Raw genomic sequence first — 25,803 nt, 5'->3', positions numbered from 1 at the left:
ACTGGCTATAGCGGTATATCTTTCACTTGTGAAATACTATTTAATGTTTACCATTATTATGATTTTTTGTTTTCACAAATACACTCGTGTCATGATTTATATTGTGTAGGAGTGCTTCTTTAATTGCCTTGGTGTCTTATGCAAAGGTTGAACCAAGACAACTAGACTCCACTTGTTGAGCTTCTTTGATTCAGCCTTTGCAGATTACAATGACCTGGATGACCTAGACTCTACATAGACATATTGCTTTTTTGTGTGTGTTTGTCTAACTTTCTAGTCTTGCTTAATCTCTAGATGCTTTCTCCATGTGTACTTCCCCAAGGTGTCGAGCAGATTTGATTGAACCACAAATGACTATACCCTCTGACTGACTGCTGCCGAGCAACAAGTGGCAAACGTAGCCTTATGTGGAAAAAGAATCAGAGTGACTCTGTTGGTCACTCTGGTGTTTTTGTTTTTTATTTTATTTTATTTTATTTTATTTTATTTTATTTTATTATAATACTGGTATCTTATGGACTACAGTGACAATGGTTAAAATGTCATGTCATCCATGGTCACACTGACCACATCAAATAAAGTGAGCAAACAACCATAGTCATTGTGCCCTGTTGGTGTGAACTTTGAAACCAAATTGCAAAAGTGTGACACAGATGTGACAGACAGTAATAAACTCATTAATTGTAAAAAAAATTGCAATTTTACAATTTTAAAGTTATAACATTTGTTAATAAAACCTAGTTAAATCAAATGAAAATGAACCCCATGTTTAATTCTATTCTGTGAAACAAACACACTCATCTTACCATCCAATAAGTCCAAATGTTTGAATATGCTCGAATGAGTCTCTAATAATTAACCCCTGTTTGGGATGCAATTGCTCTTTTCTTGACATTGATTTGAATAAATGACAAATCCATTGAAAGCCTTATATTCATATCCTGACCAAATTTTGAGTCAAAGTGAAATGTTACTTGTTTAATTTGAGTCTTCTATCTAGGAATGAAACACATGACAAAAGTTAGATTTTCCACTTTAATTCAGTGGTCATTTTTTTCATATCGAAAGTGTATGTCTTGCACCAACAACATCCTGGTAACCTCGCCATAATCTAGGGCATTATAATCAACAATATATACATATATATATATATATATATATATATATATATATATATATATAATTTGATTATTATCATCATTATTATAATTATAATTTGTTCAATATAAATTTAGTCAGTCAATAAATTGGGAACAGATATGCATTATTGAGGTAGGGTAACAATAATTTTAGAGAGAATTATGTTGGTCAAAATAAAAAAAACAAACTAATCTAATTATACACATTTTAGATTGTTTCTGTCATTTACAGTTACAACAGTAATAGCCATTCAATAAATAAAAAGGAATTTTAATAAAAATTTGCCTTGGGCATGAATAAATGATCAAATAAATAAATTATATGTATGAATGCATTACTTTCTTTTGATGGCTCAGATTCAAGAAGACAGCAAATATTTACAAATGATGCTTGACTTTGACCAAGTAAATAGCTGGGCAGCACAATTTTTCGCTATAAAAGGCTGCTGGTGAGTGCAGACAAGTACGACCCATCAGCCATGAGAGTGGTTGTGCTTGCCCTGACTCTGGCCCTTGCGGGTAAGTGCCATTGCCATCATTCATTTTTTGAATGACTTTTTTTTCTATTAGCATTTTATCAGGAGTGTTCTACCTGAGAGTTTATTTGTTTTAATGTTTTCTTCTTTTGCTTATTTATTTTATTTTTTTCAAAATGAACATTCATCCATCCATTAAAGTCAAATTGGTTACTGTTAATTGAAAAAAAGGGTACTAAAAGTTTGCATTCTGAGGCCATTTTGAAATGTTAATAAACTATATTAATTGTGCATTTCTGTTCCGTTCCTTTTAGCTTGTCAATCTAACTTCGGTGAGTATGAAATTCAATTTTTACAAACAGTAGATTGTCCCTGTCCTACTAAATAAATCTCAGAATTTTGTGAGTTAGAAAATAGAATATGAATATACCGGTAATATACATATCATAAATAATGGAAATACTGTACATGCTTTTCATTGCATAGCAAAGATATAAAGACTATATAAAAATAGCTATGTTTTTAACAAAAAATCAATTGTACTGTATGCAAAACTGTTGTTATTTTTGCCAATAAACACTTTGACTTTTCAAGCTCCTGACTTTGCTGTCGGTAAGACTTACGTGTACAAATATGAGACACTGCTCCTCGGCGGTCTACCGGAGGAAGGATTGGCGAGAGCTGGACTCAAAGTGAGAAGCAAAGTTTTAATCAGCGCCACTGCACCGGACACGTTCATGCTCAAGGTGAAGTACATCAGTATAATATTCAAGCAACACCTGAGTGGGAAATGCACAATGGTTTACATTCATGTCTGAAACTGTAGCTTGCTGAACCTGAGTTCTTCGAGTACAGTGGTGTTTGGCCCAAGGATGCTTTTACTCCGGCCACCAAGCTGACTTCAGTCCTGGCGCCTCAGCTTCTGATGCCCATCAAGTTTCAGTACACCAATGGTGCTGTCGGAAAAATGTTAGCACCCGAGGGAGTCTCGGTCATGGTGCTGAACATCTACAGAGGTATCCTGAACGTCCTGCAGCTCAACATAAAGAAGACACAGAATGTCTACGAGATGCAGGAGGTAAAGCGAAGAGGCCCCGCCCCCTCCATTACTTGTGTATCCATCACAGCGTTTTATAAAATGCCTTCTTGTGTCTCAAGGCCGGAGCTCAGGGTGTGTGCAAAACTTTCTATGCCATCACTGAAGATGAAAAGGCTGAACGCATCCTCCTGACAAAGACCAGGGATCTGAACCACTGTCAGGAAAGGATTGTGAAGGACATCGGGTTGGCCTACACTGAGACATGCTCCAAGTGTCAGCGGGTAACTGCATGATCAGTCTTTTTAATGGACAGGTTCATGGAAGGAAAAATGGTGTTTTGCTAAGGCTGCAGTTTGTCTTCCAGGATTCTAAGAACTTGAAAGGAGCAACCGCATACAACTACATTCTGAAGTCAGTTCCCCACGGTGTCATGATCATGGAAGCATCCGTCAATGAGCTCATTCAGTTCACACCTTTCAAAGAGATGAATGGAGCTGCTCAAATGGAGACCAAGTATGGAAAAGAAAAATGATATCTATGTCAAAGTTAAGAGGCTGCCAGGCAGTGAATTCATCTTCTTATCTCACTATTCCCTAGGCAACGTTTGGTTTTCCTTGAGGTGCAGAATAGTCCCATAATGCCCGTAAGAGCTGACTACCGTCAACGCGGATCCCTCCAGTATGAGTTCTCCACCGAGCTGCTGCAAACACCCATCCAGCTTGTGAAGGTCACCAACCTCCAAACTCAGGTATCCCTTTAGACTTCTTTGGTAGATCACCAAAATCTACAAGGAGAAATGGGATTCCTACCATATTTGATGATATACCTTAACTTCTTTGTAGGTAGTGGAGGTTCTGAATCATATAATCACCAACAATGCGGAGAGAGTCCATGAAGATGCACCTCTGAAATTTTTGGAGCTCATTCAACTCCTTCGCATGGCCAAACCTGAAGATTTGCAAATGCTTTGGAGCCAGCACAAGGCAAAGAAAGCATACAGGTAACATTTTCATCAGCGTTTCAGACATAAAAAACAATGCAAAAGAGAACTTACCAACTCTAATGTTCCAGGCAATGGATCTTGGATGTACTTCCTTCCGTTGGGACTCCCGTTGCCCTGAGATTCATCGTTCAGAAATTTGAGGCTGATGAGCTCAGCAGCATTGAGGTTGCTCAAGCTTTGGTTGCCTCTGTTCATATGGTGACAGCCAACAATGAGGCCATTCAGCTGTTTGAGGTGAGGAAAGCTGACCACACACTCCTAACATTGTTATTTCATTAAATATGAAACATTTAAGCATATGTCTTTTTCAGAGCTTGAGAGTCAACAACAAAATAAAGAAGAACCCAGTTCTGACTGAGATTGTGTTACTTGGCTATGGTACCATGATTTCTAAATATTGTGCTGACAAGCCTGTCTGCCCCGTTGAACTGATCAAGGTGAAATAACCTTAACATTACGTATTTTTGCCTGGTTAATTCTACTTCGGAATGAGAGGTGAATCAATCCTGTCCTTTTCTCAAACAGCCCATCCACACCCTTCTTGCGGAGTCTATCTCCAGAGGCGACACGCGGCAAATGGTTTCCATTTTGAAGGTGTTGAGTAATGCTGGCCATCCAATGAGCCTGAAGCCCATCACAAAGGTCCTTCCCATTCATGGCACAGCAGCTACAAGCCTACCCACTAGAGTTCACGTTGAGGCAATCATGGCCTTGAGGAACATCGCCAAGAAGGAACCAAGAATGGTATATTTGCAATGCTTCACACACACACACACACACACACACACACACACACCCACCTACACGCACACACACGCACACACACTCACACACACATTAATAGTCTTTCAAAAAGCGTTTGATGCTGCCTATACTTGAAGTCATCCTTGAAGGTCTCATTCCTATTCTGCAATACCTACAGTCTTTACAAAGTACCCTGCACATGTCTACTCTAAATTAGGTCCAGGATGTGGCTCTTCAGCTGTATATGGACAAGACTCTTCATCCTGAGCTCCGCATGCTTGCATGCATTGTTATCTTCGAGACACGGCCACCGGTGGGTTTAGTGACAAGTCTTGCCAACCTTGTGAAGTTGGAGGAGAACTTGCAGGTGGCCAGCTTCACCTACTCTCACATGAAGTCCCTGACCAGAAGCACTGTCCCAAACCATGCCTCCATGTAAAAGCCCTCTCAAGACACACGGCCAGTTTTGTCTTGCACAAACTGATGTTAGCAAAATTCTTTTACAGTGCCGCTGCTTGCAATGTTGCAGTCAAAATCTTGAGTCCGAAGCTGGAAAGACTGAGCCTTCGCTTCAGCAGAGCCATTCAGATGGACTTATATAGCAGTAAGAGTTACACAGTATTCCACATGGCCCCACATTCCTTATTGCTGTTAACTAAATGCATTTGCCCAGATCCCTTGATGCTTGGTGCTGCTGCCAGTACTTTCTATATCAATGATGCTGCCACCATTTTGCCAAGAACCATTGTGGCTAAGACTAGTGCCTACATTGCTGGAGCTGCTGCTGACGTCCTTGAAGTAACATTCTGAAGTCCCCTTACTTTGAATTATTAACCGTATATAAATTCAAATTGACATTGTTGATAATTTGCTAGGTTGGAGTGAGAACTGAGGGACTCCAGGAGGCTTTGCTGAAAAGCCATGCGTTAACTGATGATACGAACAGGATCACCAAGATGAGGAAGGTCATCAAAGCTGTAAGTCATCAACACAATTCTAGGTGGATATAACTAGATGTCATACAATGGAGGTCTATCCTAATTGGATTTTATTTTTGTGTTGTTACAGCTGTCTGACTGGAGGGCCATGCCCAACAGCAAGCCTCTTGCCTCCATCTATGTCAGGTTCTTCGGACAAGAAATTGCCTTCGCTGACATCAACCAGGACTTGATTAACCAGGCCATCACGGTAATGTTATGTTGAAAACTTGTCAGACTTACCAACAGCAACTAAGGGGGTTTTAAGTCTTAAAGAAAGCCCAGTTTAATAATAAAGAAATACAATGGCTTTGCATTGAGATGCATTCTTTCTGGACAGCTGGCCAATGGGACATATGTTCAGGATCTTGGTAGAGACGCTATCAGATCTCTGCTGTCAGGAGTCTCTTTCCATGTTGCTAAGCCCGTGCTGGCTGCTGAAGTGAGGCGCATCATGCCAACGGCTGCTGGATTCCCAATGGAGCTAAGCCTGTACACTGCTGCTGTGACTGTTGCAGCTGGTAAAAGTATGTACTGCCTTTTAAACTACACTATCTACTGATGATGATGATATGTTTTTTTAACCCAAGAGAAAAACTAAAACTGTACTTTCTGGTAGTCAAGGCAACTGCAACTCCAGCTCTGCCAGAGCCCATCCAGTTCCGCCATCTCCTGAAGACCAACATTGAGCTTAAGGCTGACATCAAACCAAGGTGCCTACGAAGTCTGACAGTGAAGTCAAAAATCATCCTTTGGATACTAACATTCGAACCACATCCTCTCCTTCTAGTGTTAATGTGAACATGTTTGCTGTGATGGGAGTGAACACTGCAATTCTCCAGGCTGCTGTCATCTCAAGAGCCAAGATCAACTCCATTGTTCCAGCCTCCATTTCAGCAAGACTTGATGTCAGTGAGAGTCAATTTAAGATTGCGGCTCTCCCCGTTTCTGTACCTGAAGACGTTGCAGCAATTGAGTAAGTCTTGACTTTCAGTTGAAACACAGTACAGTACTGTATTCAATGTAAGAGTGGTAATGTAAATCAAGACTTTGATCCTTTAACAGGGTTGTGAGCGTTGCTGTGGTGAGAAACATTGAAGACATTCCCAATGCCAGAATCACACCCCTCATCCCTACCCAGTACATGAGACCACCTTCAAAGGAGATCCTCACCTCAAAAACCTCCTCTCGATCTACTAGTTCGGTAAGCTCTCAAATATCAGGCAGCAACATGCGTATGGACAAATATAGACTGCCATTTACCTGTCTTTCCCCTTCAATAGGCTGTGTCTTCAGAGACCATTCAGGAGGATATGGCAACAGATCCCAACCCCATCAGAAGGAGAGCATTTTCTAAAAAGTACTGCTTCCAGGCTTACGGAACTGGACTGAAAGGCTGTGTCAAGGTTGCCACAGACAGCGCTGCTTTTATCAGGGACATTGCTTTGTACAGAATGGCTGGAAAGCACTCTGTCTCTGTGTCAGTGAAGCGGAGTAAGTAATAGAATTCTCAAAATAGCATACTTTTAGTAGGTTTGATAAACAACTCATTTAATGTTCATCTCAGATGAAGATGAACCAGTTGAAAGACTGGAGATGCTGGTTCAAGTTGGCCCAAAGGCGGCAGAGAAGATCATCAAGAAGATCAACCTGGATGAGGAGGAAATCATCGAGGGAAGACCAGTCTTGATGAAGCTCAAGAAACTTCTGAATGGCACTTCTTCCTCCTCGTCTTCAAGCAAGTCCTCTTCATCTTCAAAAAGCAGCAGCAGCCGCAGCAGCAGCAGCAGCAGCAGCAGCAGCAGCAGCAGCAGCAGCAGCAGCAGCAGAAGCAGCAAAAGCAGCAAAAGCAAACGCAGCCACAGCAGCAGCAGCCGCCGCAGCAGCAGCCGCCGTGTCAGCAGACGAAGCAGCAGCAGGAGCAGCCGCAGCAGCAAACACAGCACACTTCTCAGCTCTGCATCTAGTTTGGAATCACTCTTCAGCGCCAGCTCTCGTTCCTCACGTTCCAGTCGTCAAGTGTCGAAGGTAAGCATGTCAAAACAGACCGTTTCTGAACAACTGCGGAATTTCTGAATTGTCTTCATCTTCTTGACAGAGAATTAACTTGGCGCGCACCTTCCAGCGAGACCACAAGAGGGTATGTGAACATGGTGCTCGCATTTAACGATGAAGGTGCAGATTTAATTTTTACTATCTTATGTTGGTGCAGTCTCAAGCTTCGTCTCAAAAGAGCAGAAGCAACGCCTCAAGTTTTGAAGAAATCTACAACAAGGTGAAACTTGATCTTTTGGAACATGATGAGCACTCATACCACCAATCCTTTGGCTAAACGCTAATGCTGTACTTTTTGTTTTGTCCTTCTTCTGCCAGAACAAGTTCCTTGGCCATGAAAATGCTCCTGCCTTTGCTGTCATCCTGCAAGCTGTGAGGACCGACGGAAAGCGCCAGGGATACCAAATCACTGGCTACGCAGACAAGAGTAATGCTCGACTTCAGATAATCCTGGCTGCCCTGGCTGCTGATAACAACTGGAGGCTCTGTGCTGATGGTGTTTTGCTCAGCAAGCACAAAGCCACAGTGAGAAACCTAGTTCCACATTTCCAATTCAAAAACTGCTGCCTTTATGCACTGCTACATGACATCTGTTGTCTCTTAAAAGGCCAAAATAGCTTGGGGACAGGCATGCAAACAGTATGACATGACAGTCACCGCTGAGACTGGTCTTCTTGGTCAAAGTCCAGCAGCTCGCCTCAGAATGACATGGAATGAATTGCCAGTTGCCTTCAAACGCTACGCAAAGAAGTATGGAAGATCAGTCACCACAAACGCAAAGACAGTTTTTTTGTTGTTGTTTTTTTAAAAAAAATACGTCTGCTCTAAAATCTTCCATCGCAGGGCGTATGACTACATTCCTACTTACGTATTGGACAGATTCATCCGAGGAAGGGACAACAATAGCGTCAAACAGTTGTCATTCACAGTGGCAGCAACATCTGAAAGGACCTTGGATTTGATTTTCAAGACACCAACAGTATGAACAATCCAGCACTTCTGGATAGACAATGATTTGTTTCAAGAGACGATTCCTAACAATTGTGATATTCTGTTTACAGCGCAGCATCTATAAACTGGCTTTGCGTCTCCCCCTTGCCCTGCCACTGGATGAGTTAACAGGACTCACGCCTTTTGACGACGTAGCTGATAAAGTCCGTTACTTGATCTCCAAGGCCGGCGCAGGTAGTATACAGGGATTAAAGAACTTGTGCCGTGCACTCCTTGTTCATGTACCAAACTGTCTTCTCTTCTTCTTCCGTTCAGCTGAATGTAGCTTCAGCAGAGACATGGTGACCACGTTCAATAACAGGAGGTACAAAACCGAGATGCCTCAGTTATGCTACCAAGTTCTGGCTCAGGACTGCAGCGAGGAGATGAAGTTCATGGTCTTGTTCAGGAAGGATGATAATATGCGCAACCATATTAACGTTAAAATCGCTGACATGTAAGTTGAAATAAGAATAGGTCGCGTTAAATGAGCATTGATGATGCAAAAAATAAATAAATTACTTTCACTTTCTTAGTGATATTGACCTGTACCTGAGGAACACTGATGTGGTTGTGAAGGTTAACGGAAGGGAGGTGCCGCCCAACAATCCAACCTATCAGCACCCAACAGGTTAGTCCTCATTATTACCCTTAAAATTGAAACACTGCCGTGAGAACAAATACTCTCGCATCCTTTCAATGCTGTAAATCTGCCGTAAACAAGGGAATTCTCAAATGTTTTTTTCTAGAAAAAATTGAGATCAGACCAAATAGAGAAGGTGTCTCTGTCTACGCCCCAAGCCTGGGACTTCATGAAGTCTACTTTGACAAAGATTCTTGGACGGTAAATAACTTTAAAGCTCATTTTAAGTTGTTGATCACCAGACCTATTTTACACATGACAGAATGGTTGATCCCATGTTTCCATGCAGGTTAAAGTGGCGGACTGGATTAAAGGACAGACTTGTGGACTCTGTGGAAAGGCCGATGGTGAGACAAGACAGGAATACCGCACTTCCAACGGGCGTGTGACTAAGAATGCCGTCAGCTTTGCTCATTCCTGGGTCCTGCCGGCCCAAAGCTGCCAGGACACCACAGGTGAGATACAAAACATGAAACATTCCATTGGAAAGAAAGTAATTTGTCCGAAATTCCAAGTGAATCTAAATAAATGCAAAGCGACACCTGCAAGAAGTGACTTTCACATTTTCTGCAGAGTGTCGCATGAAGCTCGAGTCCGTGCAGCTGGAGAGGCCGATGAATACCCAAGGTCAGGAGAAATGTTTCTCGGTTGAGCCCGTCCTGCGCTGCCTGCCTGGTTGCCTCCCTGTCAAGACCACCGCCGTCACCATTGGCTTCCACTGTCTGGCCAACGGTGAGTGTTGAAATAAAATATTCAGCAGCAGAAGAATAAAACGGTTTCTCATATTGCCTTTATGTCTTCGTATGCGCAGAGGGCACCATGATTCCCCAGGACTTTAACAACTACAGCGTGGATCTGAGGGAAACAACCCAAGCTCATCTCGCTTGCAGCTGCACAGCTCAGTGCGCATAACAACATTTACCCTGTCACTTAGTCTCAAAGTTTTGAATGTAATATTAAATAAAGTCGCATCCCAAAATGTTCTTGATGCCGTGGAGTCATTACACTGCAAACATGGTTTCATAAATCTCACTCGACGATCAACCTGTATAAACAGCCTCAAGGTCCAGGCATAGACAAACAAACACATGGACAAGTACAAATAGAATGTATTATTTTCATGTTGGCTATTTTGCACAAGTTCGAATAAGTTCACACGGATGAAAAAAAAAAATAGCTGGCATTGGTTTGTTTAATCACCACATGGTTTTTGCAAGTTGCAACTCTTTCACCAGACCTGCTGAAATGTCATGTCATTAGTGGTCACCCTGACCACCCACAACAATGACATCATGACAAACTCAAAGCATGTCCTTGTGTGAAACATGTCAACAAAGGTGTGAAGATGCCCCAAAAATGACAAATAAAGAACACTCATTTTGTCCCATCAAAGCAAACACTAGTACTTGGAAATCAGACAACACAATGAGCCAGTTAGCTTAATTATATTGTATAAAAATGACACATTATCTGTAACATCCACCTTAAATTTTCAATAGTACTTTTTCCTGATTCGGGTCACGAGTGAGCTGGAGCCTGTCTCTGCTGTTGCTGACTTTGGCCAAAAGGCGCCATACAGTGTACACTTTGGACTGGGACACAGCGTATCATATAGTGTATTTACACCAGACACTTGATTATTTTCTATTTTTCAGTGCATTTCAACAATCACCATTACCTCGTCAGCTGATGCATATCTGTAACGGTTCACAAAATCCACGGTTCACTTTATTTGGTCATGGTTTTCGGTTCAGTTCGGTACATGTTGACGGTTATGAAACTCAATGAGTCAGGTTAAATCAGGTAGTCAGGTTAAAACGGAAAGAAATGGCAGTCTCATATCATTGTGACAGTCTGAGGTTAAAAGTATGTGGCATTCTGGCTGCAAGAGATGAGAGGAGACATTTGTTGTAATTTGCTTATTTATTTGGCAGAGTAAAAATAAAGACAGTAGCTATTCCATGTCACAGTGATGCAGTGGAATCTTTTGTGCACACTTCTGCACAAAAAGTCTATTTTATAAAATATACAGAAGTAAATAGTGCTCTTAAAGCTCCGAACCTTCAATTAGTGCATACAATTTTATATCAACAAAATAAAGTCAAATACTAACAACATCCTTAAGCAACCTACATAAGCACAACACTGTTTCCCTCCTTTCGTGGTAACTTCAAGTAGCAAGTCTTTTGTTATTGATTCGGGGTAGGAGCAAAGACCGCAGCCTGGCTTATCATCTCCATGGTTTACACATAAAACATCCCAACAGTTCATACCTGAATTTAAAAGAGGGTTTTGCACTTTGTTAGTGGATGAGGCAAATAAATTACCAAGGTACAGAAAATAAAATGAGCATCTCGAAAATTTAGGGCAAGCCAGTAACCACTTCAAAGCCATGTTGTTTTATTTACTCACGCCGAGTGCAAAATCGAGGTACAAAGCGCATCAAACAGTTCTCTCTCAGTTTTACCAGCCTTGCCATCATAAAAGAACGGGACAACTTGTTGGTTAGGGACTGTTTTTTGTTTTTGTTTTTGTTTTTTTAAATAGCATATATCCTCACTCGGGTTCCCCAAAATCTTAAATTCTCAATACTTTGGAATGCAATGTTGCCAAGAGACTTGTAAACATTGAGTGCGTGGACATTCCCATTGGTCCTTATTGATTGTCAGATTGAGCCGTTGTCTCGTGCGAGCGCGAGGCTGCTGTGGTCCCCACCGCTGATCCACCATTTTCGCCGCGCCGCCAAGAAGCCGGCGTCTCCCACATCTTCACTCCTCTTTGGTTTGGTCGAGCTGAAAGTCACACCGTCACAAGCCCCCCCCTCTTAGGGAGATTCTACAATCAGCATCACGACACATAGACAAAGATGTACCTGTTTTCACAGATGAGACTTAATGTGTGAAGCAGGTCCGATGTGGAGGATGATGCACTTGATGCGCATCCAGGGCTGGGGGAGGTGATGGGCCTTTCTGGAAGTGATGCTCTACTGGGCTCTGTTTCAGCTATTGCAAAGATCAGGAAACAATATTGACCCTCCCTCTCTAGGAAATTGCTTTATTGATCCGCTGTGGTGACTATGATTTTAAATCATCAAAGTTTCAAAAATTATATACCATCTGCACCAAAAAACATAATTGACTGATTCACTTTGGTCTCAACTCACTTCAGAGCAAGCAGCTGTTTGGCAGATAACATTAGTAAATATTCTTCAAAAGAGAAGTTTCAGGGTGTTTATGCCACGTTTAGCTGAAGGTTTCTGTCAAACTAAACATAAGACAAAGTGAATTACACACTGTGTATTTAGTACACAGACTATATAACAATATTCACAGGCATATATTCTAGCGCCGGGAAAAAAAAGTCGACCAAGTCGATCGCAAAAAAATGGTTGCCGACGCATTTGTACGCCAGCCACATCCCTAATATCTTCTTTATCTTCAGGAAAGAACGACTACTACAAAACTGAGTCTCAAGCACACCATATCGTGTCTTGTCTGTCTTGCTGTCTGCAATTGGGTCAGCAGTGCAAAGAAGGAATCTGTTCTTATCTGCATAATCAAGGTTAAATAAAAATAACTATCCCTATGTTGGTCCTATACTGCCCCCAGGTGGCAAAGGCGTGTACACCAGAATGATGAGCACAAAGTGCATTTTAGGAGAAAGACACTCACATGTCTGAAATGCGCATTGTGACTTTGACCGTTGTGGTTTCTTGGAGTCAGCAAAAGGGCTCAAGTTTAAAAACTGGTGTTTGAGCCACATAGCACGATCTTCCTCAAAGGTCTTTCTCTGCAAGTACAAGATAAATAAGCAGGATAGTCAAAGCAGCGTGATTAGCATAATCCAACATCACCATGCATCTCTGTGGCTCTTTATGGATTCTTTCTCGCAATCACCTCTTGACTCAGTCGAATTGCTGCCTCCGTGAAGTTCCTCCTCTCCCTCTCAAAGTTCTTCCTCTGGTCCTCGAGGTCCTTCCATTCGTCTTGGAGACGATCCTTCTCCTGGAATGTGAGGCAGTCGCCCAACATGGCGGACGTTTCCTCCTCACACTGAGCGCTCAGCTGCTGCTACCGGAGGAAAGGGGGGAAAAAGACTATAGTGCATTTACAGACAGTATTTGTCAATCCTGCAACACAGATACAATGAAATTTCGTTTCTTACCTGCAGGAGGTGTTGCTGTTTCTGAATGTAGTCTTTACACTGCCGGACCTCGAGTCTTAGTTTGCCCATTTCCTTTGATGGAACATTATCAGTGTCTTCGCTGTCATCTGTCGAAGTCAACGACAAATTGTTCACCTGGGCTTATCTTCATCTTAATTCCTCATTTTAACATCTTTGAATAATTCCATTTCCAAGAACAGCCCAGGCCAGGGAAGAATTAGCTTATCCCATCTGATTTTGGCCAAAGGCGGGGTACATCTATAACTGGTCGCCAGCCAATCGCGAGGCACATAGAGAAACAGGCAAACAACTATTTACACTCACATTCACACCAAAGGACAATTTTAGAGTTTTTAACTTGAGAAGCATGTTTTTGGAATGTAAGAGGAAGCTTGTGTACCCACACAAACCACTGGTGTACCCAAAAACGGGGAGAACATGCAAATTGTTTGGGATTTTTCATTGTAATTAGTATTTTATTTATTTTTTTTTTACTTTTATTTTTTAAATTCAGTTAGCTTTGATGAGTTTTTGGAGCTATTTTTTTAGTTTTCATATTAGTTTTTATTTTTGCAAAAATATTGATAATAAATTAAAAATAGATATAATAGTACTTTTTAAAATTAGTTTTAGTATTACCTTTAGACCCCAAAATTTACTATATGGAGTATTTGCCAAGTGCAAGAGAAAAAAAAAGGTCACTTAAGATTTTGTCATAAAATAAACTACAATTCCCAAATTGACTGTTTGACTTTCCTTCTTTACGGCTATACAGTAATACTGAAATAAATACACTTCATTAAAAATGACGAAGGACGTTTTCCCTATAATTATAGTTACTTATATGAATGTAAAATTTAGCAAAAGTAAAAGTTTAGTTCTCATTTTTTTTAAATCACTTTCATTTTTATTTTATTTTAATGACTAAATTGTTTTTTCAATTTTAGTTATATTTTTTCGTTATACATCATATTATTTTTTATATTGTTTTCATTAACTATAACAACCTTTGTACGGTGGATTCCTGATAAGCACATTGGCATCATCTTCAGAGGTTCTGGGTTCAAATCTCAGCTCAAGCCTTCATTGGTGGAATTTGCATGTTCTCGCCGTGCTTGTGTGAGCTTTCGATGGGTACTCCCGCTTCCTCCCTCATTTCAAAAACATCAGTGTTAAGTGAAGAGTTTTGGTCTTGTCAACGGGTGTTAATGTGATCATAAATGGTTGTTTTCCATTGGTTGGACTTTTCCATGTGAATACAGTTTCCAACTATGAATTTAGTTGAAACAGTGAAGAATAGTTTGACTACCTTGGCTGTCCATTCTCTCAACGTGGTTCTTCAGTTTTCTCCACTGACACCGAACACTGTTGGTCAGCTTCTCCCCAGTGTGAACACTGAACAGCTCCACACTCCCCTTACAGGAATCAATCCCCTCTTCTTCCTCCTCATCCGAGTCCACCTGTACAAAAAACAAAATGAAAGAGAAAAAAAACATCCTCTTCTATCAGTACAGCTTAGTGACCATTATACAAAGTACACAGAAGCATAGTTGATTGCAAGGATACACATTCCAGACCCACTCACAATCAAGAGAAACAAAAAAAGAATCGTAATTGTTTTATATCTCCCACACACATTAAACATAATTAAACTCATTAAAACACACTCAAGTGTAATAAATCACACTTTTGAAACACATTGTAAACACATTTGAACACACATGAAAAACTGCAAGCAAAAAATGCATTCCATAGCATCGGACAGAAACCCCCTATGTGAAAATACATTTTTACAAATGAATGACCAATATACAGTAACGTGATAAAAATGGCTTGCTTTCATTGACGATGCAAAGTTAATGGCTCAATGAACATGCAGTTTTTTTCTCTCCTTGAAAATGGATGGTTTTGGAGTCGCGAGGTTTCTGCCCGACACCAGTGACATATCACTCGAAAAACAGTTGGGTTAAAAATAACGACATTTTGGGTCAAAAATGGACCAATCCACAAATTGGGTCGATTTGACCAGTGATTCTGTGGCTCTCCTTTCCCACATACATGGGAACTACAGTATATATACAAGTACTGTATACTGCAAAGTCCTATGAAAGTGCCATATAGTGGGGGAACACTGTATACTATCCGTTGATTGTGTTGTACCTACTTCTAGGGCACCGTTGTCCGGTTTGTCTCCTTTGACAGTTGGCTTCCTGGAACTGAGAATGACCACCATCTCTTTTTTCATCTGCTTCAAAACCTTTCTCAACTCAGCATTTTCTAGAAGTAGCTCCTTCTGCCTGCTCTCGTAGTCCCTAAGCAGAGTTTTGTACATCTCCCCCTCGTGCCTGCAGTAAAACACACAAATCATTGAGCTAGAGATAAATGTTTGAACTTTCTTTTGAGTTAAAAAAAAAAGACAACTTACTTTGCTTCCGTCTTCTCAGTCTTCCAGAGGCTTCTCTTGCCATCTGCTCTTCCAAGTTTGTTTGACATATCAATAGCTAAAAGCAACAGAAAGTCATCTTCTGTGCACATTGGCTAGTTGAACAATGATGGTGCAAATCAGGAAATCTAACCAAGTCTCTTCTCCTTTTTGTCCACCAGGAGCTGGTTCAGTCTCTCTTTCAGTTTGTTAAACTCTCTCTCTTTCCTCTTCATCTCGTGATTGTACTGGCTGGCCCGGCTGGAGACGATGTTCTGCAGCTTGTGAATCTGGAACACAAAAGTTGGAAGTGGTCACGATCTCTGAGACTGTAAAATGCATAGCACAATTTGTAGTACTCATGTTTTGTCATGTGACTTTAAAAAAAAAAAAAAAGATTGATCCATGCATTTTGTATATCGCTTATCTTGTTCAGTGTTGCGAGGGGGTTGGATCCTATCCCAGCTGACTTTGAGTAAAAGGCAGAAAATTTGAATTTGACCACATTTTGTGCCAATAATGAGACAAATGCATGCAATATGCTGAAATAATGTGCTCTACGTTGCTATCCATGTTACGTGGTCAGCGTCTCTATTCTGTGGGCATGCTTGACAGAGATATGTTGACTTATCATAATGAGATACTTTACAACAATCAAGACTTAATGTATTTTCTCACTTTTCTGTTTGCTGCAGCATACACTCTAAAAACACCAATTGTTGTGTTACAAAAGGGCCGACCCAAACTTGGGTCAATTTGAACCAAAAAATTGGGTTATTCAGTTTTGATCCAACTTTAAGGATTAAATGAACTCAACAAAATGGGTCAAAACAATGCAAATAATTGTGTTATTCCATTATTTTTGTATTTATTCATTTTATTTATAATGCTAAGGATACTGCCCCTTCACCAAAAATGTATCAATAACAAGTGAAAGTTAAAAAAAAAACGGGTATTTATCTCAGGTACATCACTGACATTGACATAATTTCAGCAACAATAACAGCAGCGAATAATGTACATTTGGCCAGAGCTGGGTACTCCCTCCCGGGGCCGGACTGGTCAGAAACTCATTTTTAGGGGTGACACGAAAAAAATGTGAAAAAAAAAGGCTCAACTAAGCAAGGGCGGAAGCAGATTTTAGTCCAGCCCACTAATCGGTCCTCATGCGCGTGACAAGGTCACGAGGCGGCCAAATTTAATCTCAGCCTAATCAGGGATATGCTTATGTTAACATGGCAGGGAGGTCATTGTTTGTTGTGGGGTCCTCAGTCATTGTTTCCTAAAGTAGAATTTATCCGTGTCCAGAATTTTGTTCAGCACATTCATGGTGGGAGTGAGAACACATCTAAATGAAAAAGTAGTGTTTAGAATTATGGCAAAGTCGTATATTTTGTCTCATGGTGCTATATGAATTGAACGAATAAGACACCTGCGGCAGTCTGCAAAGTGGTGTCAGTGACAATCACTCCGATTGGCTGTCAGCCAGGAAATGCAAATCAGTCCATGAAATAGATACATTTGTAAAATGGTACACAATTTATTTCAGTTCTTTAAACCAAGCATTGCTTCCTTGCGGTCATCACCAGACAACTGCCTCACACTTTCACACGGGCTTTGATGAGTTGTGGGTCCATCTTGAAAAGTGTGTTGAGACATATTGACCTCTTGAGGAGAGTTGCGCTCAACAGTTTTCAATCTCCAAGCAAGGTAACCAGAACCACTCTGGTAATCATAGAAATGTTCCTGTGGATTACAGTAAACACATAAAGTTAATATGGAACATTATTTGGAGAACGCACAGTTCTTGTGAAGTGTCACATTATACAATGGCAGCAAACTAATTCCTTTTTTTTTGTACGATTCCAGCACTTGTCCTGTCTAACACACACGCTCAATTACAAGCAACTTGTTTTCAAAAGATTACGATGTGTGAAGTACTTACCAAACCAGTGTGATAAATGAAGAAATCCAAATGTCAAAAGTGTCGTTGACTTGACCTCGATGCTGCGTGTGTAGAAATGAACAGTATGTCGGTGGCTGTCATGGCCGCCAGTCATACTTAATTCAAGTGTACATCTGGCACCTGTGTATGGGCCCGTAAGGTTGATTTTTGACCCAACATAAAACATTACTGGCATATAACCCTATATATATTTAATTTGAACCAACAATTGGGTTAATTTATAAGAAATAACCCAGAATTTTGACCCAACACAAACAATCCAAAAATTGGGTTAGTGAAATAACCCAACTGTTTTTAGAGTGTATCTGGTAGCAAATACAGTACGGATGGGATTTACAGGACATGAGTGTTGTGTTTTGTTATGTCGTTCAAAACAGATATTTGCCCGTCTTAAAGCACCTCTTCCTTTTCGTTTTTCAAGCAGTTCTGCAAACTCTTCACTTTCAGCTGGAGCTGTCGTTCCCGCTCAAGAAGTCCCATGTTCTCTCTTTTGGCAACTTCAAGCTGCTCCTATGATAACAACATGGCATCAAGAGAGGGAATTAAAAAACATGTTGTGAATTCCAACATGATACAATAAAGAAAGTACGTCCTGTTTTTGGCATGGGGGTGTGCCCTTCAGTGGAATAGATCTGAATAGTGATCTGAATGCTTCAGCATGTGTGGATTTTATTTAATAACAGTTCACAATTAAATGCAGAAATCAACAAAAACAAAATCTTAAAACAACAAAACACAATTTTGGTGATTTAACTCTTTAAATGCCAAGAACAACTGAAGAATCAAAACATTCAGTGCCAAGGACGTGCTTTGTCGTTTGATTTTTTTTTTTTCATTGAGAGGAAGAGTCTGATGCTGTTCCCCTTTAAATTGCAAGCGCCTGATGAGTGCTAATTAACCAAACCGCCAGCAGATGGTAGCAATGCACCAGTTTACATTTAAAATCACCTGTTTGTCATCTGTTTAGTGGGGGGAGGAATTTAGGCACACAACCACCTTTCGTCTGACAATCTGAAGCATACACTTGAACAGGGAACATACATGTATAAAATTCAGATTACGTGTTATGATAGCACTGGTCAATGGCAAATTTTCATCAAGGAATATCTTTACTTTTTTCCTAGCACATTAGGTTTTTGGTATGTTTTCATTATTTGTTGTGAAGTAAAGCTTGCGCAATACGGATTTTACAGTGCGTTCTAATTTATAGGTAAGACGTTTCAGGAAAAAAAAAATCCACCTGTTGCTGTTTTGGGGCTACATATAACCATCTCAGATTAAAATTTGCTGTTGACCAGTGTAATCCTAGAACATAATATTCTGTGGGTCTGTCAAAGTGCTCTAAAACGGCTGGCACTCAATGAGTTGTGATCCATGAAAAAGGCTGGCCTTGAATGAGTAAAATGCAAAGCTAAGAATAGACAAGAAAGTGACATCAAAAAGTGCGGCTTTATGTTTTTTTTACCAGGGGCGATGTTACCTTTATGCGCGTGATGGTGAGCTGCAGGGAGTCAACATTGTTGCTGGACTTCAACTGTTTCATCTCCATGTTCTCCAGAGTTTGGAGGCCTCTGCGGTGCAGCTGAAGCAGCTCGTACATGCAGTTGAGTACCGAGACGACATTCACGTCCGAGCTGCTGCCCGACTGCGTCCAAACTGGTGGAAGTCCCAGTGATAACACCTCCTGTAAATGAAGAGGGAAGCCCAAACATTTTTGGTGCCGTTTTTACAGAAAGATTTTAACACTGCGTCGTAACATATCGTCACTGTCCTGTGAAAAACACTTATGCCCATTTTTTAAATGTTCCTTATTCTTACATGAAGGGGGTTTTCGGGTTAGAGACATCACATTAACGTAAACATAAAAAAAAATTTTAAATCCAAAATTGTACATGTGTTTTTCACAGGATAGCAATGATATACAGTGGTACCTCTACTTACAAAATTAATTGGTTCTGGAAGAAATTTCTTTACTAGAACATTTTGTAAGTAGAGACGCGTTTTTAATGTAAATGCCCTAATCTGTTCCAAGCCCTCCAATATTCAGACATAAATGTTTTATAAAGCGTAAAAATGGAGCAAAACATGTAACAAATACATGTTCCAATTGCATTCTTGCACAATAAATTAGAGTTGTGCATAATGTGAAAAAAAAAAGAATAGAGTAAAGAATAAAAATGATGCTCGTTTACCTTTTAATTGCTGTCCTCATCGCTTTTTGCCCTCTTTGGTTCATGTTCTCTCTCAGAAATGGTTTTTGCCTGGCGTTTTGTAAAGAACTGATTTAATAACGTGACGACTGTCGATACGTTACGGTCATATTCTTTGGCGAGATCAACCAAACGCATCCCTTTTTCATACTTTTCTATTATCTCTTGCTTTGTTTGTAGGAACAAAAAAAAAAGTTCTCCTTTTTTTCTTTTCCTCGTTTCTAATTCACGTAAAACGTAAAGTGGAATGACGAGGACGAGGGGTGAATGACGAGGACGCTGCATAGACATATCTATTAGAGATAGACCGATTATCGGCGGGGCCGATTATCGGGGCCAATATTTGGCATTTTGGCGATTAGCGGCATCGGCCTTTTTTTTCATTTTAAGGCCGATAAATTAAAAGCTGGTTTATTGCAGCTTGCTGCGGCATGGTTCTCTCTCTCTCTGTGCTGCGCGACTGGCCCTGCCTCCAAAACAGATTGGTCCATCCAGAGCACCATCTGATTGGTTCCTTGTGCAGTGGGTAACAAGCCAATCAGCGTAAAGTTGCCTGTGTCTCTCTGAGCAGCACGGCACAGGAGAAATTCAAGCTATTAAACACTTCGAGGAAATGTTAACAAAAATGTCAGTCTACTATAACTGACAACCACTTGTAACATTACTATGAGCCCTTCTATGTCTTGTAAACACAAGGGGCAGTTCTGCTTGCCACGGTAAGATGTCTTGACTTGAAGCTAACCGCTCCGTCATTGTCACAATGCAGAGGTGAATCCTTTGTGAACGACATGGCTCCGGAGAGCAGTGAAGTTGCTGACAGGGAAATGTTGATAAAAGAAAGTGAATGAGTGCGTGTCTGAGTGTAACCCACGTGACGAAAAGCTAAACTCGACTCAACTTTATAGAGCACTTTAAAACAACCACCGCTCCATGCAAAGTAGTGCTGCACATGGTGCAAAGATTGACGGCAAAGTACTGTAAGTGAAAGTCCGGTCACATGCATTTTGAGCAAAAAGTGTCACATTTTCTGCTTCCACAGAAAGTCAGAACACCCACAAAAAGGCAATGGAGAGAAGACAAAGACGTGTTGATGAGATTATTTTTCTGGCTAGTAGCTGAGTTGAGGATGCACTTTTTCTCTTTTTGAGCTTTAAAACAAAGATGTGTGAAACATAAACATTTCAAAAACTATTTATTGTAGTAAACTTTATGAAGACGTTTGTTTTCATTGAAGTATAAGACATGCATCTGAGCCTGGGAGCTCCCTACACTTTTTGTTAGACTTGTAAAACAAAGTTGTCTATTTTCTAAGATCTAAAAAGCTTTAAAATGTTGTAAATCACTAAAGTGTTTTAATATACAGGTGCTTAAAGGCCTTTAAACTAAGTCAAGTGCTGGAGTTTTTATTTTTCAAAATTTTGACACCATTTTAACCTTTTTTTCTACGAATAAATATTGGCTTAAAATATCGGTTATCGGCCTCCTTAATCACTAATTATCGGCATCGGTATTAGCGCTGAAAAAAGCATATCGGTCTATCTCTAATATTTATCACATATACTGTATTTCTATCCACCTGTCTATCTACACACATAGACCCATGCGGTAGAGGTCCCTCTTAGCCAATGGGATGCCAGGAAGATGCTTGGTAATAGCCAATGGCAGAGCAGCTATCAGTATGTTGCGTTCATGAAACTCTGGAGCTGCGAGTAGCAGCCCATACTGTATTTTTACCTTTCGTATCCTGAAATTTCTTTCGTAACAAGAGGCAATATTTTCCTTTTGAGGCGTTTCGTAACTTGAAAATTTCGTATTTCTTATGAAGAGACGTTCGTAAGTAGAGGTATCGCTGCAGTACATTTCTGTATCCCACAAAAAAAAAAATCATTGGTCGACCATGGCTAGGCCGGTTGTGATTAGTGAAACCTGTTCTGTTAAACCACTGTACGGTGTTGGCCACTGTGCTGTATCTCATTTTCATTTTCAGTTGGCAATCAGTTGGTAATCTGATAGCTGAAGCCATCTTTACAGAAAGCAACAATTCTTTTTTTCAAATCCTAAGAGAGGTCTTTGCCATGTCTTGTAACACTAATGAGTCACATGACATTGGGGAGGGGAAATGGCTAATTGGGCGCAGTTTGCACATTTTCACTCAGGGGTCTACTCACTTTTGTTGCCAGCTGTTTGGACATTAATGGATGTGTGTTGAGTTATTTTGAGGGAACAGTAAATTTACGCTGCTATACAAACTGTGCAGTGCACACTGGTTAATGGGAGCAAGTGTCAATTCCTCAGTGTTGCTCCATGAAAACAAAATAAAATATCTAAGAAAATGTGAGGGGCATACTCGCTTAGGTAACATACTGTACACAAAAAAATATATATATTGGGACACCTAGTGAAAATGTAAAAAGCGGGTCCCAACTTTACAGCTTTAACAGCTCCTCATTTTTCTAAGAAGGCTACAAGATACTTTGTGGATGTATTTTTGTCAATACGGTGTTACTGTGCAATCAGAGGTCACTAACCTGATTGATATGTGTTACACATTCTGGCACATTGTTCTCATTGCAGAAGTTCATGAGCAAGTAGGAGTTCCTGTGCGGAGGCAGCGGTGACGAAGTGATGTACCCCATTAGGGGGGGTGTTTGACATTTGATAGAGCTGCTGCAAACATCCTTCACATCTGAGGAAACAATGTCTGTTAGATGCGTAGCACACATGTAAAGTGACTGTTATTTCAGGGAATAACATTATGTTGAGCAGGTACAAGAATGTCAGCCGCAAGCAGAAATGAATGGGCGCTCTCAACTGCCTTTTTCATTGCGAATCCTACAAATGATTTTCAAACTTTGAAGCTGTGCTCCATCTAGATTAGATGGGAGGGACAAAAAAACTAAGACATTTAGCATCTTCATCTTTCTAGGATTATGATTTAGGCGAATTCCTGTCATAGAGGTTCATCATAGCGCAAACCACGGAATTCACCCAAAATGGCTGCTTCAAACCAAAATGGCGAACTTGCTGACCATTTTTAGACATGTGTCCTTCAGACACATTTAATGCATCCTGTTATGATAGGTATGTCCACCAAATTTTGCGTTCGCTGAAGCCAGGGAGGTTCTCCGGCCTTCCGGTGTGAAATTTGCATGAGTTCTCTGTGCCTACGGGTGTTTTCTTGGGAAATCTCACGTTGCTACTTAAAATCATAAAGGTTTTAAAACTACAACAGTTTTGTCTTATAACATATTATTTCAAATGAGAAAATTGTTTGGGAATCGGAACAAAACAGAGTTTTAGCAGCATTATAAAACATTTTTTCCTTCAGAAGTTCCATTGTAATAACAATTAGCTGGCACACACACACACACACACACACACAGTACACTCCACCCCCCCACACACACATGCTAAGAATAGACTAAGAGCCTATAATTGACTTCTGGCTTGAAAAGCACAAGAGGTTGACAGTATGTAGGTGACAGATCCACATTCGAGTTCCACAATTTATCGGCGGGCTGATTAAATGAGGCAGATTAAAGTGTATCATTGATAAATCAGACAATATGTAGCCGATGTATTATACTTTTTGCTGCCCAAGTGTCACTTTTCCACCACTCACTCAAGCTGAGAGAAACGGCTCGAGAAACGTTTTTTTTTTTATTCCATGGTAAGCTGTGACTTTGTCACACAATATCAAACCAGACTTGTATGTATATACATATATATATATATATATATATATATATATATATATATATATATATATATATATATAATTTGTCAACTTTTATCACTTTTCAATGTTTGCTTCAACATTTACTTTTGAGATGTCTGCAAAAGAAATTTGACTAATTGATGTTTTTGCGAATATTTAGTGTTCTCAGTCTTTTGTCTTGGATCATATTTTGGGTATTATGATAATTTGTTTTAATGTACAGTATTCTATGTATACTAATGTGCTTATTTCGAATGTCACATATCGGTCAGGGGCGGAGCCAGAACGTGGCTAATGGGTGGGCCTGGAAAAATCAGGGTGGGTCTGAATATTTATACAATCCTCCTATCCCGACACATCGTGTATTCAAATAAAATGACAAACGGAATAATCTGAAGTTCAGATCTTCCTTTGACAACCACAATTATGCCATTCTTAAAATTCGACAAAATAAAAAATAAAAATAAAACACAACGAAACACAAATTCAAAAATTATTTAATAATTTACTAAAAATGTAAAATTGTTTTTTTTTTCATGAATCTCACTGGGTGGGCAGTCTGTCAGTCTGGGTGGCCCTGTGCACACCCAGGCCCACCCATGGCTCCGCCCCTGATATCGGTTATCAGCCAAAATATCGGATATTGGCTTGTTTATCCCCAATTATCAGTATCGGCCACCTTTAATCTGCTTGATGTTACTATCGGGAGTTCTAATTTTAAACGATTATTATTAGGATGTTTTAGACTTTAACTCACCCGAGGACTCTGGCATGGTTGAAGTGGAGCCTCCGATGTTTTGAAAATCCACTTCATACACTGTACACTTGCACACGTCTAGCGTTCCAATATGCTCCTTATGCAGCCAGCACCTGAAATAGAGGCTCATATTAGATGACACTGTCAAGTAAAAACGTACAAATGGAAAATTAGGTGAATAGTCTAGGGAATATTTTCAAATGATGGAATAAATCTGAACATGCAACAACATAAATATTCTTAAGGTGGAATGTTTTAGTGTGATTCAGTATAACAAGCATATTCAAATAAGATATTAAACTCATATATTAACATTTACTACAGAGAGTAAAGTCAAATCATGATATTTGTTTTCATAAGTTTGATAATTTACAGCTAATCAAAAGAAGCACAAGAGTAATCATCCAGTGATTGAAGCACTGTCTGGCAGTCAGGAGGGATGAACTAGAATTCAAAATTCTAAATCTTAATCTAAACAATTAAAAAAAACAACCAACCTTCTGCAAATATGTATTATATAAAGTATGTGTTCAATAAATCAGTATTATGAGCTTCATTTAAAAAAAAAAAACGAATTACTGAAATAAATGAATTTATCTTCTGCAGGCTCTTGAGGTGCACCATTTCGGGAAGCATTTCCTATAAATTATTGTGGTGGTTTTCTCTGAGAATTGTCACCCTATTTAACAGCTCACAGGTTGGGAGCGGCATCTTATCTCTTTTGCTTATCTGATCAGGCTAATCCCAGACAGGCAGTATGGTGCTTTATCTCCACAACAACATACTCAATAATTCCCACTCAATAAGGCTACATTATATCGGTGAATTGTGTTTGTCAGGTAGCCTTCTCGGTTAAAAAATAAATAAAAAATCCCTGCATTTGTTCAACAGTCTCCACAGTGAGGCTCACTGCAATTCAAATTTTCACAAGGCTTTCAACGTTAAATTGTGAAGTATCAAAGTATTAGAAATACATGTCAATACAACACAACAATCCAAGCAGCAGCACAAAGTGAAGTTTCCGAATTTACCTTGTAGGTCAACTGAAAGGTGTTTAACTGAATTGACAACGGTGAACTGGTTAAAGTGGAACTACGATGAAGGTAACAAATGCGACGCAAACATGCATTCATATGGAATAAGGCTGTGTCATGACCATGACGTGCTTTAATTCAATGAGGGAACAAACATGAGGTAACGACACATCTTAGCACAATCATCACAAATTGTGTTTATTTACAACTGTTAAGCAGCGCAAAAAGGGCAATTTGAGTGAGGTCGTGGGGGCAGGTGTCGGGGTCGCCTCGGTTACGCCCAACTTCCTGACGTCTTATTTACAGCACAGTTCAATATTAATTCAAACAGATGGTAATATTCAATGTTTCAAATACGAGAAAACAAATTAAATCTGGGTGATATACTTACAAAAAGTCATTTTTCTCTCCCTCACCGCTCCTCGCCCTGCTGGAACAGCTCGTCGGTCTCGCCTCTCCAAAATTA

The 25,803-nt window shown here is 40.1% G+C and overlaps 2 protein-coding genes across 4 annotated transcripts; one reads left to right on the top strand and one right to left on the bottom strand.

The window, feature by feature from the left end:
* Nucleotides 1-1,618: 1,618 nt before the first annotated feature.
* LOC147138340 (vitellogenin-1-like) lies at nt 1,619-10,000 on the top strand. Of its 2 annotated transcripts, none has more exons than XM_086046279.1 (33): nt 1,619-1,658; nt 1,930-1,947; nt 2,210-2,361; nt 2,442-2,693; nt 2,774-2,935; nt 3,019-3,167; nt 3,252-3,402; nt 3,497-3,654; nt 3,726-3,891; nt 3,969-4,094; nt 4,183-4,401; nt 4,619-4,836; nt 4,908-5,005; nt 5,075-5,199; nt 5,277-5,378; nt 5,470-5,589; nt 5,719-5,905; nt 5,998-6,091; nt 6,169-6,354; nt 6,444-6,582; nt 6,662-6,872; nt 6,946-7,406; nt 7,477-7,518; nt 7,591-7,653; nt 7,752-7,958; nt 8,041-8,183; nt 8,277-8,412; nt 8,495-8,880; nt 8,960-9,054; nt 9,173-9,267; nt 9,356-9,521; nt 9,640-9,798; nt 9,878-10,000. In XM_086046279.1, the coding sequence occupies exons 1-33, from the start codon at nt 1,619-1,621 to the stop codon at nt 9,976-9,978; spliced, it is 5,127 nt and encodes a 1,708-aa protein (XP_085902405.1). In that variant the 3' UTR covers nt 9,979-10,000. The 2 variants fall into 2 exon arrangements, with proteins under 2 accessions (XP_085902405.1, XP_085902404.1); XM_086046278.1 differs by having other exon boundaries at nt 4,908-5,199; nt 8,495-8,618; nt 8,700-8,880.
* Nucleotides 10,001-10,970: 970 nt separating this feature from the next.
* LOC147138339 (afadin- and alpha-actinin-binding protein-like) lies at nt 10,971-25,800 on the bottom strand. Of its 2 annotated transcripts, none has more exons than XM_086047675.1 (14): nt 25,729-25,800; nt 24,304-24,416; nt 22,357-22,514; nt 19,099-19,302; nt 18,018-18,128; nt 15,807-15,942; nt 15,656-15,731; nt 15,395-15,575; nt 14,540-14,690; nt 13,231-13,337; nt 12,963-13,136; nt 12,738-12,855; nt 11,939-12,068; nt 10,971-11,858 (listed from the first exon to the last, which is right to left on the bottom strand). In XM_086047675.1, the coding sequence occupies exons 2-14, from the start codon at nt 24,317-24,319 to the stop codon at nt 11,732-11,734; spliced, it is 1,689 nt and encodes a 562-aa protein (XP_085903801.1). In that variant the 5' UTR covers nt 24,320-24,416; nt 25,729-25,800; the 3' UTR covers nt 10,971-11,731. The 2 variants fall into 2 exon arrangements, with proteins under 2 accessions (XP_085903801.1, XP_085903802.1); XM_086047676.1 differs by having other exon boundaries at nt 12,963-13,133.
* Nucleotides 25,801-25,803: the final 3 nt, after the last annotated feature.

Source organism: Filicampus tigris, chromosome 12, assembly GCF_054856515.1.
Source record: "Filicampus tigris isolate MCC_2025a chromosome 12, RoL_Ftig_1.0, whole genome shotgun sequence".
Taxonomy (NCBI): Eukaryota; Metazoa; Chordata; class Actinopteri; order Syngnathiformes; family Syngnathidae; genus Filicampus; species Filicampus tigris.
This window is presented reverse-complemented; position numbering and strand designations above follow the sequence as displayed.